Source organism: Mytilus edulis, chromosome 8 (genome assembly GCF_963676685.1).
Source record: "Mytilus edulis chromosome 8, xbMytEdul2.2, whole genome shotgun sequence".
Lineage (NCBI taxonomy): Eukaryota > Metazoa > Mollusca > Bivalvia > Mytilida > Mytilidae > Mytilus > Mytilus edulis.
The window spans coordinates 1,933,325-1,950,488 of record NC_092351.1 but is presented as its reverse complement, the minus strand read 5'-3'; the positions used below and the strand labels follow the sequence as shown (position 1 = coordinate 1,950,488).

Genomic DNA, 17,164 nt, shown 5'->3' with positions numbered 1-17,164 from the left:
GAAGAATGTTTGAATATGCCATTGCAGAAAAACTTCTTCAATTTTTTTCGAGCATGCGACATTAATTTCCACGAGGCGAGACATATCGATCATATCCCGACGTCATCGTCGACGTCCGAAACGTCAACACTTTAGTCTATGGTCAAAGATTTTTCACACTCTATTAAACTTTCATGGAATTTTTATTTGAACAGAAGCTTGTTTATAACATAAATACAATATCTAGAGCAAAATGTTTCTTTATTTTACTGAAAAATGAAAAAATAAAATTGAGAATGGAAATGGGGAATGTATCAAAGCAACAACAACCGAAAAAAGTATATTTTACATTTAACGTTTATATTCTGTCTGAGGTTAACGTTTGTCGTGCATTAATAACTTTGTCAAACCTTTTTTGATAAGTAATGAAATTGAGAAAGAATCTTGTTTTTGATCATATCCAGGGCAAAATATTGAAAATATTTATTTGATTACTTGAAAAGTTTTGATCACACTTACAATTCATATTGAGTCTAAAGTTAAAGTTTATCAGTCATCAATAACTTCATGAAATTTTATGAAACCTGGGCAGAAGCGTTTTAAATGATTATAATCAGTCTCGAGAGCAAAATTGTGGAAAGATCAATTTTCATTTTCTTTTTGTTTTTAACTTAAAAATAGACTCTTTTCAAATTTAACAAGTACATAAAGTCTTAGGTTATAACGATTTACATGTACATGTTCCGACATCGGACATTTAAACTTAATTTTACTGTGCGTATTGACGTGTGTTTGTTTATTCTAAATTGAGATTTTATTAAACATGTTAAACCCAATCGCAATTTTGCACCTGCCACACGCAGGAGTCTCTCGCTTTTGTTGGTTTTTTGTGTGCTGGTTTTTTTTTCATTTTATTTTGTTTAAGATCCCGTATTGGTTTCGGAGTAAAAGAGACGTCCATTTTCGCTGAATTAGAACACTTTTGTTTTTTATGGGCCAGCTAAAGCCGCCTACGGGCTCAGGGATCTCTGAGGTGAAGACCCATTACTCTTTTTCTGGTCTTTGGCTGTTTGTTGTCTCTATGAAACATTCCCCATTTTCGTCATCTATTTATTTTATTCACCAAATACTTTGTAAAACCTTCATGTCAACACTACATTTTAACAATGACAGCAGCAATCGTAGACGAGTCCCGGAGTTCAACGGAAACCGTTGCACATTTTTCCTATGACGGCTCTAACGTTCGCTATAACACACTTCGTGCTATTGTTAATATTTTTAATATTCCTAATTTTGATTTGGCTATTTCGTATTTCAAATCGACTACCGTAATTCGATCACATACTTTGAAATGTAAAGAAAATGTTTACCTGTGATTATGTACAGTATCTTAAAACGGAAACGGCTGGTTTATGGTGTGTAAATACGCAACCACTTACAAATTTGCAAGCACAATTTGAAACATATAAAGGAGAAACGTGCGTTGTTAATCTTTCATTATTAAAAGATTTATTCCTTATTAGTGTTCGAGGTACGTGAATTTAAAGTACGTTTTATAGTTCACGTGCCATGATGTTTTAGCAATCTATGTGATAGTAAACAAAAAACCTTAGAGGATACATGTATGACAGTTAACAATTGATCAGGAATTTATTTTTTGTTAAATATATTGGTTATCTGAAAAACCTTAATAAAGGGAATAGTGTATGCCGCTGTTCAAAATATAATATACCCAAAATATACCGTTATCTATTCTGACATAAAAGACTTTGTTCAATATATAATGTTGATTTAAAATGCTGTATATTAAACAAAGTATTTGAAATCATAAGCAATAACATGTTACCGTTTTTTCTGCACAACATGTGCATTTAGACAGTTAGTGTCTCTCCAGTAACGATATAGGACAAACATTTTGCAAGTCAAAAACTTTATACAAACTTTGATGACATGATAAGAAAATCATGAAAATAACATATTTCCGATCTCAGATAATAAATAAGAGATATGTATCAGGTAGAAACATTCCTTTTTAAATTAATTTTGTAACTTACATCTGTGCGAATTTTAATACACAATATCCGTCCAATTTTCTACAAAAGATGGACTTGAAAGTCTAAAAAATCATGGTTTAGATTTCTTTGGTGAGTTTTTTCAGATTTAACAATTAAAAGAAAAATCCTCTTAAGTATAAAAGAGGGACGAAAGATACCAGAGGGATAGTCAAACTTATAGATTGAAAATAAACTGACAAAGCCATGGATGAAAATAAAAAGACAAACAGACAAATAATAGTACAGAAGACACAACATATAAAAGTAAAGACTAAGCAACACGAACCCCACCAAAAACTTGGGGTGATCGTAGGTGCTCCGGAAGGGTAAGTAGATCCTGAACCACATATGGCAACCGTCGTGTTGATTACAAATCCGGTTAATAGTCTAATTCGGTAGGTCACATTCGTACAAAGGGAAAGGGTATTAGAGTTACGACATAAGGAACATATCCGATATCATCTGTGAAACGGTTATTCCATAATGGTCAACCAACTTGTGATGGCGTCTGTACAGTTAACTTCATTTTAACTTCACCATTTGTTACTCTTGGTTTAATAGCTTCCTTGTTATCAGCAATCCTCTACCAAGAAAGTTATGTTAGGAAACACGAGCCCGGGAATATCGTATCAATTGGGAGATATATATTCCGTATGCGGGCGCTGCTGGAATGTTTCTACATAAGAAAAAGGTTCACAATTTGGAAGCTGAAGATTGTTTTCAACAGACCCTCATTGTCAATTTCTAGGTATAAGCCAAGATATGAGGAAGACTTAACTATATCTGTAGTATCCTTTATCCCTACTTCGATGGGATAGATTCGTTCAACATAGTCACCAAGTTTTATATTGTTTAGTGAGAGAACATCAACTATATAGCGGAACGTAAAGTTAAAGGATACTGCTTACTTTTATTCATTTTTCGTAAGAAGTTCCTGTATGAAGTCAGCCTCATAATAATACAGAAACAAGTCGGCAAGAAGAGGGGCACAATTTGTTCCCATTGGAATTCTGACAGACTGTTGAAAAACACGTCGTCCAAACGTTACAAATATGTTGTCAATCAAGAAAACTAGCATCTTGATAATGTCAGTTTCAGAGAAGTTTTTGTTTGAATCAGAGTGATGGTTTTACAAAACAGGATTTATCCCTCCCAAAGACTAGATACTTGTATCTACGTTCGCCATTTTTGTTAATGAAACAAAGTAATACCAACTATTTCAATTTGTCTTTCAGTTTGACATGAGGAATACTTGTGTAAAGTGTAAAAAAAGTCAAAAGTTTTAATACTATTGCAAGATGAGAGAGTCTTGGACTGTATGTACTCTGAAAGATCTTTGGATTTTTTTAGTATCAACATCCGATTTACGCTACCTCTAGAATAGGCAGCTTCACAATAACTTTGGTAGCCGGCTTTGATTGCTGATAAAATATATGTTAATAATTTAGAAAGAGGTTTCGTGGAGCACTTGGAAGACCCAGTAATATACCGATGTTTGTAAGGACATCAATACAGTGATGGGAGATCCAGTTCTTCATCTTTGGTTGAAATTCCAAAGAAAATAGAACAGACCTAGGATTGTCCAGAATTTCTTCTTTAGTAAGTGTCGTGGGGTTATATGTTGAGTTTCCAAGTGATTTGTTAATATACCTAATTAATTTATCAAGCAGTTTATTTAATGATATTTACACACAAACACAATGTTGTTTGTGACTTTATCTGCAGGGACAACAACATATCTGTAATGGAGGTAGCACAAGTGTTTTGCAAAATTTGGGTCTTTAAAACTTGATGTAGCGTGGGTTTTAATAGATCCATTTAGTTTTCTAAATCGGATTTGTATTTACAACCTCACAGCCTTAATCAATTCGGAAAGGGTATTTACGTGTTCTTTCTCGGGTTTAGTCCATTGCCTGACTGAATTCATCAGTATTTTGAAGTTGTATTTCAAATTGATGGACTTAGACTCACTATATTTCGGACCTTTGGATAACACATTTCGCAGAGAAACGTTATTGACAATGTTAAGGTCTCCGGTAATAACGTAGCCAGCCGGATTATATGTGAATTCGGAACTAGCACAGGTGGAATCAGGAGGTTTAGACTTGACAATTTTGGTTGCAAATGGTTTGGTATAGGTATAAGAAATTATTGGTACATACTGATCTTTAAAATAAGGAGTTTTTTTTGACTGAACTAATTTTTGATGAAGGATATTGCCTAGGTTGACGCCATCGAGACCTTTGTTTAAGTTAAAGAAAAGATCTTTTCTCTTTTTCACCTTTTCCAATGCAAACTGGTTTAAAAAGTCTGCGACTTTCAATATCCGAAATGATAGTTGTAAATTTGTATTGGTTTGAATGAGGGTTTGTAACAGTGGTTTCCAAACATAAATTGATAAGATAATTGCGTTTTGAAAGGGGTAATAAACAGAATGTGATGAATACCTTACGGATTTTGTATAAATGGCATCAAGTCAATAATAGAGAAATCATTCAGAGTAGGTGATGTATATTGACGATGACCATGACTGCGTCTACGTCGAAGAGTAGAGATGAAAGTATTCATCACATTCACCGAACTACAGGAAGGACTTGATAGAATACCTATACCATCAATTTTGTTATTGCAACAATATGGTGTCGCAGTTCCCAATAGTCGAACCCAATAAGTGCATCGCAAAAGAACATATCGATTAAATTGGTTTCATTAGTTAGAGATATGTTCTGTTATTAATATGAACACTTCACAATTGTACCTTTGATTATCCCACTGGGTTGACGCCACTGCTGGTGGGTGTTTCGACCCCAAGTGTATCACCAGCCCAGGAGTCAGCACTTCAATGCTGACATGAATATCAATTATATGGTCGTTTTAATACATTACTAGTCTGCAAAAGTATGAATTATTCGAAATACCAAGGATTGTTTAATCCCAGACATAGATTATCTTAGCCGTATTTCGCAAAACTTTTTGAAATTTTCTCAATGCTCTTTAACTGTATACTTGTTTGGTTTTCTAACTTTTGTGATCTGTGCATTGTTGTTTAGTCTTTTGTAAACGAAACATGCGTGTAGTGTGGTAATACAATCAATATAATTTCACAATATTTGCTTCAGTTTAAATGTGTGCCAACGACGAATTTTGGGAGTTCAGTCTAATAACCGGAGGGTACTCCAAATGTATATATGATGGCAAATCTTTTCTTCCGATTTGTTATTGATTTGACAAGTAAAAAAATGAATGAAGAAAAGTGTGTACCCGTAAATATATAATATATGTATAAAACTGTATGTAGATTAAGGTGTAAAACATGCCCGTGATCACCTTTACATTACCCTTTACAAATGTTTACCTGTCATCAATAGGCTCCTGTATTGAAATATTTACATATATGATAACAATACCGGTGTCACACTCTTATGCACAAATATTCAAGCATGCTAACTGAAAAACGTAAATATTTGGAAAGTAGATATATACCAAAATAAGTAAGTAACTTGTATTGGATAACTACGATCTTTAAAACATATGTTTATCATTAAAAAAAATGCATAAATGAAAACAGCGTATGATTGTGAAATTTGTAAAACCTTAAAAAGTGACATTTTATATAATGTAGGTCGAATAAATATTTTTTTGTTTTGTCATGTTATACTTAGATCTATATAATATTTATAATGTTTTTGTTTGAAAGTGCAGCTATCGAAGGAAATGGGCAATATAATGTACTAACTGGTATGAATCATTTGGATAATGAACCCTCAATTAACATAAAAATTGACAGGAAATTAATATGTGTGGTTACCATAGTAACCACACTTAATCAAACAATAAAAGAATTAAGACAAGAATAATCGAAATAATATTAATAAATCACGAGTAGAAGAAATACCTACGACACCATAGCTAAAAATTATTGGGCGAAGGGAAAAAATCCATTAAAACTCTAGAAAAAAATCAGTTTAAAATTTGAAATTTATACTTATACTGGTGAATAAACTTTTTGTGTGTGGGTCTTTAAAACTGGGATTTCAAAAATGTGTCATTCTGTATAAATATGTCTAGCCTTTAAACATGTTAAACGTTAATGGGTATTTGTTTTACATTGTTAAAAATGATAAACCGGTTTTTAAAGTTTCTAAAAGCTTCCTCGTTTTATTTTTTATCAGTAAACTAACAAAATGTACATACACGATTATAAAGTCGGTGACCTATTATTTCTTATATACCCACGTCATTTGAAATTAATTTAAAAAAACGGAATTAACTATCAAATAATGGTTTCAATGAGAGTTCCGTATTTCCATCATCATACTTGTTTGTTATATATTAATCATTACGAAAACAATAGTAACATCCAAATTATAATAAAAACAATTTACTGAAATACTGATTGTTCTGTATTTCAAGCTTTAATATGTAACACTCCCAAACGTGTCCTTCCCCCCCAAACGTGTCCGATTCCCCCAAACGTGTCTATTCTCCCAAAACTTGTCCGTAATATTCAATATTCCCCAAACATGTCCGATTTCAGAACCCCCAAACGTGTCCGATAATTGTTATTCGCCAAAACGTGTCCACTATTACACACCAGAACGTCTCACGTCTTTTAGCGCTAAATTTATACATGAATGTCCTAAATGAAATCGATAACGTTTACGGCAAATCATAATTGTATGATATCATATGAATTAAATTTTGACTGAAATTGCTTATTGTCCAGTTGCAAGTATTTCATGCTCATTAATAGCGAACATACAAAAAATTAAAGGTAGTTGAATTAGTTGTTTACTGTGTAAATTATTTGTGTATTATAAACTCCGGTGATGTCTTTTATATCAATCCGACGGCGATCGTTCAGCATTATTTTCTTCCATTTATTCAACAGTTCTGATATTTTAAAAGCTCATCAAATCATAAACTGTTATTCAGTTCTTTTTAATAAATTTTAGGTTACGAGCATCACTTAAGACACACAATTAAACATAACGTCCAGTGCCAAATATTTCATGCATTATTTGGTTGACATCATGTTAAAAATTTAGATAGGTTCTACAACTGTATTATCATACCGGGAGCCAGTCCACATTTGTCAACACTGTTATCAGGCAGTACTTTGATAGTGAACAAATGTATCCTATGAAATTGTTTAGTAAAACTCCCTGGACGATATGACCAGCTACAAATATTACAATAAAGGAGATATCGTTGATTACAGAAACAATCCTGCTATATGAACAAAGGGACTGCTGTTTTTAGTAGCGGTTTCTAGCGAAGAGGTGTAGTAATACAAAAAGATAAGTGTCATAGACGAGGCACATTTTACACGGTTAAAGATGATATAATAGACTTCTGTTTTCAAATAAACAAACACTAGATGAAAATGTCACAATAAAAATGTATGTTTACTAATTGCAAATTAAATTTGTACTGTATCTATTAACTTTAGACTGTTGATTGCGTATTGTCCAGTTGCAAGTATTTCATGCATATTTAGAGAGAACATACAAGTTTTAATGATTTTAAATTTCTAGTGCATAAATTAACTTTAGACTGTTGATTGCGTATTGTCCAATTGTTTCATGCATATTTAGAGAAAAAATAAAAGTTCTAATGCGCAGAGAAAGGGACATTTTGACCAGGTATATGTACAGTTTATTTAAACATGTTTGCTTACAATTTACATACGAGTCGACATAGCCGAAATGACGCAACACTTTTACCCAGCTTATACTGCCGGTTTAAAAAAGACCTTACGACTGTATCTTTATTTTTAATGAAATGGTAAAATTGTTATCATTAATGAAATAGCAATAGCCAAATAACGCTTGATATGGACACGTTTGGGGGATTGGACACGTTTAGGGGTTAGTTGAAAATGGACACGTTTGGGCGCCCATACATGTTTTGCAGTTCAGTGACGTCGATGTGGTCACGTTTGGGGGAATCGGACACGTTTGAGGGGAAGGACACGTTTCTGAGTGTTACAAATATATTAACAATCAAATGGCGAAACAAACTTCAGTACTTTAAAGTCTTTTTTCAATTATAGTATTTGTATAATACATGTATCTGTAGATCCCAATTAAAGAAGACGTAATGTGTTGTGTTGTTAGAACAAGAGGTACGTTCAACGCTCACAATGTTTGTACTTCATAGTTTGTTGGTGAGTATAATGGTCATCAGACATGTTACAATATGGCTAGAAAACTTTATGATATCGCTAATTTGTGTGTGCATCCGACATATATTTATATATGGTAAGGTTATTTGTAAAAAAATCGTTGTCATGCTTAAATCGATCAAGATGAGAATACTAAGACAACATTCCTTTCAGGATTCGCATGTAGCGGTTATTATTGATAATTACGTCATAAAAGTTAACAACGTGATGTTTTTATAAAAAATGAATGTAGACTAGCTTTGGCAAACAATTTTCCATAAAAGAGTATAAAACGAATGTTTCGCATCATTGGATTTATTTCCAGCGAAATACACATAAATTAATATTACATGTATGTTTAAAAAAAAAGCTTAAAATCGTGTCCGCAGGTAGGCCTTTTTTTATAATTTCTTTCTAGTCCTATAACATAATTTGGGCTTATATGATTCATTAAAGTTCTGATTGCCAGTAACAAATTCTGAGGTATAATAATAATTGACGGTAAATTGTTCATTGCATGTCAAAGATCAAGTCTTCAACAGGAGCATTGGATCCCGCCGAACAGCAAGCTATTGAGAGTTAACCCATTAAAACATATTTTGTTATCAATCAGATAGTAACGCTAAATTTGGACATATAGTGAAAGGTTCTTCCCAAATGATTATCATTCACTATGAAGATGCCAATTAGCATTTTGTGTTGAATTTACTACATAATAAATCTGATTTTGATCCATTTATTTAAAAGTCAGAAGAAAGTAACTTTCATTTTATTTAAAGTCAACTAAGGTATTTACAAAATACAATCATTATATGTGTGTTCTTATTCTATTCGTCTATTTAGCATAAGATCCCATTTGACATTCTTAAGTTTATATTATACTTCACTATACTAATGTGTTTGTCAATAGCAAACGTAATGTGATTGAATAAATATTATCTTTATCTATTCTTTAAAACAATAACAGTATTATGTGGTTACCGCTATGAGATGTGATTTCCAAAAAAACAGTTTCAGACAGAATCGAATCTATATTTCAGATCTCTCTAGTGACGTCCACGACTTGTTCATACAATTTAAAATGTCCGGATGTATCTCAGAGACCACTAAGAGCATCAGCATATTGTGCAAGCAGTTTTCGATCAGAGTACACGTGTCTCTATGATACAAATAGGCTATGGTTTTCTGAGCAGTGTAACAAGAATCCAGATTATGTAACGCGTGGTACGTGTTTAGATAACTATAGACGTTTGTAAGTGTTTTAAAAGGCTGATTAGTTGATCTGATATGTTCATAAATATATGCTTGATTTTTGTTTTAAAAATTTTAATTTTCCTATGTAATTTGCTATACTATACATATAATATATTTATAGAGACTAATGGAAAACACAGAAAAAAATAAAATAAAATACACAATTTTAAAGATTGCAATGACAAGCAGGTGTTATATGTCATATAGAACTCATACAAAAAGTCATGATAAGGTAGCTGTAAAACCATGTATGTGCATGTTTCAAGTTAGGACCCTTTAAATCAATTGCTGTCGTTTGTTGATGTGTAACATATTTGGTTTTTCATTCAATGTTTGTACATAAATTAGGCCGTTAGTTTTTCATTTGTCATTTCGGGCCTTTCATAGCTGACTATGCAGTATGGGCATTGCTCATTGTTAAAGGCAGTATGGTTGCATATAGCTTCTTATGTCTGTGGTGGAGAGTTGTCTTATTGATAATGATACCACACCTTCTTTTCTTGTACCATATACGTCTGTACCAAAAAGTACAATAACAAAAATATCGAACTCAGGAATATAAAAGTTATGTACTTTTGTTATATCAATTTTAGTTATACTTTCACTGTAAAAACTATTAACTGTCAGAAGAAAACAAATCTTCCACTTTGTGTTACCAATTGTTCATAACAAATATACAAAAGACATTTCTATAGTATCAATTGTTAAAACATTCCAGGATAAAGGATAACTCTTGAACGACACAAAATATACAGTAGCATATTAAACTGCTATCAATGGTAGATTAATAAAAGATTAACTGTAAATCCAAGTATTTTGACCTTTCGAACAATGTTGTGAGAGTGTAGAGTCCTATTAGAACATGAATATAGATGTGAGCGGTCGTAAAAAGATTTGTTTAAGGTAGCACAGTACAAAGATTTTTCACTCCCAATCAGATAACTTTAAACTGATGTAATTCATTTCATCCTTTTTTTATATTTTATAAATGAGGTACCAAAAGAAAGAAGAAAGATTAATCTTTCAAATTGTGATAATTTCATTATGACATAATTATTACATAATCAATTGTTATGTAATTAGTTGCTATATTGTGATGTCCACACTTGAATGCATTTAGCGTCTATGTTCTTCATAGCATCCCAAAATATTTTATAGATTCTTGTACAACAAAACTGTGTCTCAGATTTCCAAAAACATTAATAGAACAAATTTTATACCCAATTGAATTTAGTGATCTCTTATGAATTGATGTTGCAAACTTCATTGAAGATTTATGAGAGAATGAAATACAATAGGAAAAATCTGAGACACAGTTTTGGAGGTCAAACTGTGTTGTGCAAGAATCTATAAAATATTTTGGGATGCTATGATTAACAAAGGAGCTTAATTCATTCAAGTATGTCCATCTCAATATAGCAACTAATTACATAACAATTGATTATGTAATAATTATGTCATAATGAAATTATCACAATTTGAAAGATTAATCATTCTTCTTTCCTTTGGTACCTCATTTATAAAATTTAAAGAAGGATGAGTGGAATTACATCAGTTTAAAGATGTCTGATTAGGGATAAACAATCTTTGTATTGTGCTACTTTAAAGCTGTGTACAAGCAAGTTGACATCAATAAACAAGTGACCGAACACAATATAAAAAAAAATTACAAAGATTACAACAGACCACTCAAAACATAAAGACGTTTGAATATTACTTGTTAAGATTATTTCAGGTTATCTTAGTTATAACGGATGATTACTATACATATTTGTTTTTAATATACAGCTGTTTAAAATTACTTTAACGTAATTGTAATTTTATGGCTTGCAATGTAACTTTTTTTTAGGTGAAAAGTATGTAGTAACTGGACGTCTTAGAAATGTCGATTGTTCGTCAGAACGATATCAGCCTTTTCCATTATGGTCTAATGTTAGTGGAGTTTGCCTATTTAGAAAGACGCTGTGTAAAGGAGAGGGTCAAGTTGTCTTTAATAATGGTACCCTTATTTCAGATGGAGCGTGCCGCTGTGATTACACAAGAGGCTTTAAATTTATTCAACAACCGAAACACAATTGCTTCTGTATACCATCAACTGAAGATTGTTCCTGTCACATCAGTAAATGTGCTACTGGCTCTATTTTATCGCCAGGTATATATTATTCACATATATAAAGCATACTGATCATTGATGACCTAAATATGTGTTTCATTTCATACGTACAGCAATACAAAAAAGGTAGAGGCAAGTCCTATCAATAGTAACAGTATTACTTCATATGTATTTTAAAACAGACATAAACTTGTATTTGAATTCGTGATAAAACAAATTTTACAACTCGAAGTTATTGTTATGATAACCAAATCACTGTCATGTATTGGGTATAACAGAGCATCAAGAATAAACGAGAGGTCGTTAGGATGTTTAATATGTCAAAAGAATTGTCTAGCCCAGTGGTCCAGTAGTCAACATTTCGATGTTGACATGAATATCAATAATGTGGTCATTTTAATAAATTTCCTGTTTACAAAACTTTGAATTTTATCGAAAAACTAAGGATTTTCTTATCCTAGGCATAGCAGGCCTGGGGCCTTTACATTGCAATGAAATGCATTACATTACAATTACTTTGTGATTTTTCCATTACAATTACAATTACAATTACATTTTTTGTAACATGCAATGCATTACATTACTATTACTTTGCCTGTGTAATACATTAAATTACACATTACTTTTTCAAAATAAAAAATAAAAACATTTCAAAAACAGATTTTTATAAGAAATTGATAAATATTACAGGGGTATATGAACATATATATTTACAGTGTTATTGACATATATAGACTTCAAATACTGGTTAATTAACATGTCCATTGCACTTTATCATCATAAGTGTTTCAAAGGTGCTGTCATTAAGAGAACAGCGATCAGGTCTGTACACCTTTCCGGCAATACTAAAAAGTCTTTCTACAGGAGCTGATGTTGAGGGAATGGCTAAATACTTGATAGCTGTATTAGCCAAAGAAGAAAGGCGCACTGAATTTGACTTCCAGTATTCCAGTGGATTGATTGACTTTTCTTCACATGGCTCAGACAAGTAAATGTCAACATCATGTACTGAACCAGACCTGTGTCTACTCTTAGATGGAGTAGTAGGAGGCATGAAACTGAAAAAGTCACTTTTAAGTTTCTTAGATGGTGGTGAACATCCATCTTCTTGATCAAAAGTATCACCTAGATGTGAATCAAGAGCACTTGTCATGTTTTTCAGTAAAACTGTATATGGGGCAACCTTTTCAGGCTCACTCCATCTAAGTTTAAATCTGGGATCCAGTATAGCAGCCAAAATAAAGTCATTGTCCTCCTCAAACTGAGTCAGTCTGGTTTCTATTGAGCTCTTCAATGTTGTCACCATCTTATTGTTGTACACATTTTACAGCTGATTCACTTTGTGTTTTATACCCAGAGTTACAGGAAATGTAAGACTTGCACTTACATAGTTTTTTACCAATAGTGTCACATATTCAAATGGATCAAGAATTAAGCTTAATTCATGAAGAATTTTCCTTTCGTAACTTGACAATTTAACTGGACTTTTAACTTTGTTTAGTTTCTCTTCTGAAATTTTCAAAATAGACCTGATCATGGTTAGTTGGGAATTCCATCTCGTAGCGTTTGCAGCTTGTAACTGATTTTCAGTTTCTAACATTTCACTTGCATGAATTGATCTTCTAACAAAATTGACAATTTTGGATGCCTTTGCAATGACAGTACACATATGCGATGTACAGTCTTTTAAGCCATCCTTTATAACCAGTTGAAGCGTATGGGCATAACACCTGGAGTGTTTTGGTAAATGTTCGAATTCATCTTCATTTTCATCAAAACAATCTATATCTTCTGGTTTATCATTACCACTGTCACCATCATCTGTTGTGTCCTCGAATCCTGGCAAAGATGTTTTGAACGCCTTCACCATGTTTGAGGCATTATCTGTAACAATTGTGCTTATCTTGTCAGCAATTTCAAATACTGCTAGAGTTTCTTCATACTCGTAACGAATACTTTCTGCTGTATGTTTCCCTTTAAAGCATTTACATGAAAGCATAACAGAATGAGCTGTCCAGTCTTGAATGAAATGTCCTGTTATCCCCATAAATGCTCTCATTTGCCTGTTTGACCAAAGGTCAATTGTCAAATTTACACTTTTAGCTAATGACATTTTTTCCTTCAAATTATTCTGGACTTCACTGGCTTTTTCAACTAAGAGTTTTGTTGACAGATGTTTTCTACTTGGCACTTGGTATTTCGGGTCTAATTTCTCAACAAAATGCCTAAAGTTTGGACTGTCCACAATTGACAATGGTAAAATATCCCCCGCAATAAACATTATTAGCGCATCAGTTGACATTTTCTGCTTCACATCATTACTATGGTATTTGTTGCTGGATGTTGGTTGGTAAAATTTTGTTAATTTAGCTGAAAATGTTTTCTGTTGGGTTTCTTTAATTTCTAGCACTTCTCTGTGTTTTCTCTGAAAAATAAATTAATTGTCATATAATTTTGTTTCTAACAATGATCACTTAATCATTAAAACATCAAAGAGTGATTTCAAAGGGATATAATAAATGTATCTTGTTAAATGCCTAAGGGCTCTGTAAGGACAAATATAAGTTGAGAAGATTTGATTGCAATAAAAACATTTTGATATTAATTAGGTGAATTAACAACACAGACAGGACCTAAACCAAAGTTTGATGTAAAAATGTTGATTGACATATACAAATGTTCATTAAAATACATGTAAGGTATACATAGAATTATGAAAATTTCATCTTCATATTTTTTCCGTTCATTTATATAGTTTTGTTTAATATTTTTTTTAAAGATTTTTCATGGACCAAAAAATTCCAATATTATTTTATACAAATATAAACCAAGATGAAGACTTGAAAATTTACACACACCCTTTTGCCAATTAAAAAAGTTTTATATTTCTTACCTTAATGTGTGTTTTAAAGTTTGATGCAATTTTCAAACTTCCAGATATCAAGGCTGGACAATGTCTGCATTTTGCCTTAAATGTTCCATCAGTGTCAGGTGGCAATTCAAATTGGTCTAATATATTATTTTCCATGTTGTCCTTGCAAAATCTCATTCAACAATGACAAGAAAATGAAATTTAAGAATAAAAGTTTTTTACTAACAACAGCTCACTTCTTTTTGATTTGCTGGGTTAAAGTTCAGTTGGCCTAGGGGATTTAGTTATAGATCTATGAAGAAAAGTTTTAAGGGCAAACAATCTATAATGATTAAATACAGTAATTAACTGTGACAATAATTTTATTCAAAATTTACTTTTGCTTTTGTTAATATTTTAATTTTATTTTACTATATTCTTCAATTTTGTGCATTTTACCAATTTGTAATGAAAAGTAATGTTAAGTAATGAAGGCATTACATTGATTTCTAACTAAAGTAATCATTACATTACATGTAATTGTAATGCAGAAAATGTGCATTACAAATTACTTTGCATTACATGAAAAAAATGTAATATTACAATGCATTACAATTACAAATTACCATTACCCCAGGTCTGAGGCATAGATTACCTTAGCCGTATTTGGCACAACTTTTTGGAGTTTTGGATCATCAATGCTCTTCAATTTTGTATTTGTTTGGCTTTATAAATATTTTGATTTAAGCGTCACTGATGGCGTACTAAATTATAATCCTGGTACCTTTGATAACTATATTATTCGAATGATATAAAGAAAAACAAAATTAACGAATGCATATTTCTTATTAAGTTATGAATTATTTACTGTTTATATCCTATTGTTTTGCAGATTATGAATGTGTTGGAGTAAAATATCAAAATGAATCGAAATGTCCTGCTTTGGAGACAAAAAGGTAGAGCTACTTATATGCATAGCTTGATATCCAAAATGTTTAACTGTGACAATAGTATCATTGTATTTTTTTTTGTGCTTTGAAAAATGAAGGGAACATGATAATTGGAATACTGAATCCTTGACAAAATATAAAAATACTATTAGACAGTACCAAATTTAAAACGGACAACAATACCTACTGTTAAGATTGCCATGACAAACAACAGTCATTGCGGGGCCTTTTTGTGACAAGCGGTATTGGCCTTATTTATTGTTCAAGACCGTACGGTCACTTGAAGTTGTTAGTTGCCGTGTCATTCAGTCTCTTGTTGTCGCATTGGCAATCAAACAACACCTCTTATTTTAATTTAAGTTCGATTAAAACAAATGAAGAGTAACACGAACTTGACATTAGATAAATCTTATGAATTGTTCACGAACATCAATAACAGAACCATACTACAAATCATGTGTCATTGTATCACACATGTTCTTGTATTCATAATAAAAGATGTATGTTCTAACACTTTTATATTTAATATGATTACTATTATTATTTTAGCGTCAGTTGGCAGTCTCAAAGCATGACAAGAATTGATGGTAAATATTGTACACATGTTGTACATATTTTGACATCGGATTTGGACTTCTTTGTGTTTTGCTGTGTCTTTATTTATTTTCGAAATAGTTAAGATGTATCGGGGAGGGTTGAGATCTCACTTAACGTGTTAAAACCCGCCGCATGTTTGTTAAGGAGGCTCGAGGGTATAAAAATTTCAGAAAAAAATCAAACATTTGTTTTTCATTACAAATTTTATTTATTTCCTTTTGTAGTTGTTACTTTATCATATGGTACAAAAATCGTTCAAAACAATCAATTCGTGTTGGCCCCAGAGGACTTTCAAAATGTATACATCATTGAAAAAGTTCCAAATTATTTCCCTTTGGTGGAAAAATGCCATTTTTTGGCTCTAAAATTGAAATATCTTCTTCAACTCATCGGTGACCTATCTTTTTTAATATAATTTCCATGTAAGCTGTACTTAAACTAAATTATTGTAAAATTTTAGCGATTTCTGTAATAAATTTCTTTTTTTATTTCGATATTACCTTTATTTCACCTATTACTTCAACAGAAAAAAAAACACCTTTACAAAAATGTATGCTTCTTTCGAAGGCAGATTGTGAACGGAAATGAACGGTGACCCCACTTTTTTATTTTATTTTTCTATTAACTATAAGATAAAGTTCATTTATAGAAAAATATAGAGAAATCCTATATAAATGATTTAGACCCGCGAACCCCCTTAAGTGAATAACATATGCACTCTAGAAACTAAAGCATACGATATATCATAAATAAACGAATTGATACCTTTACATTTCTAGTTGGAACATTTCAGCATCTTTTGTATTTGAAAATGAAGATGCATATATCATCTTGTTGATACGATTCTTGGTGGCTTTTATTCCCAGTCAAGACTTTCAATATTACTGATTTCAATATGATTAAGAATATGTAATATGAGAGACAACTCTAAAACCATATCACAATGTATAAAAAAAAGATAACAATTATAATTAAAAGTACGGCCTTCAATACGGAGCATTGGATCACATTGTAAAGCAAGCTATGAATAACCCAAAAACTACTCGTTTCTACCAATTCAATGACAACCAACGAGAAACGAGAATCAAATATAAGCAACAAAACAAACGACAACCACTGAACAACAGCTCCCAACTTAGGGTAGGTGCATAAAACTGATAATTACCTAGTGATTCAAATATTAAAAACTATCGGTACCCT

At 31.8% G+C, this 17,164-nt stretch overlaps 2 protein-coding genes across 2 annotated transcripts in view; one reads left to right on the top strand and one right to left on the bottom strand.

Annotated features, from left to right (window-relative positions):
• The first annotated feature begins 5,410 nt into the window (after positions 1-5,410).
• Positions 5,411-17,164, top strand: part of LOC139484598 (uncharacterized) — a 59,920-nt gene continuing 48,166 nt past the window's right edge. The window contains exons 1-6 of the mRNA XM_071268379.1: positions 5,411-5,524; positions 8,115-8,202; positions 9,240-9,423; positions 11,303-11,605; positions 15,310-15,373; positions 15,917-15,954. Of these exons, the coding sequence (XP_071124480.1) occupies positions 8,179-8,202; positions 9,240-9,423; positions 11,303-11,605; positions 15,310-15,373; positions 15,917-15,954 (613 nt within the window). The 5' untranslated portion in view covers positions 5,411-5,524; positions 8,115-8,178. The remainder of the gene's footprint in view (positions 5,525-8,114; positions 8,203-9,239; positions 9,424-11,302; positions 11,606-15,309; positions 15,374-15,916; positions 15,955-17,164) is intronic.
• Positions 12,891-14,594, bottom strand: LOC139486620 (E3 SUMO-protein ligase ZBED1-like). The gene is made up of 2 exons (XM_071271548.1): positions 14,460-14,594; positions 12,891-13,991 (listed from the first exon to the last, which is right to left on the bottom strand). Exons 1-2 carry the CDS (start codon positions 14,592-14,594, stop codon positions 12,891-12,893), a joined length of 1,236 nt encoding a protein of 411 aa, XP_071127649.1.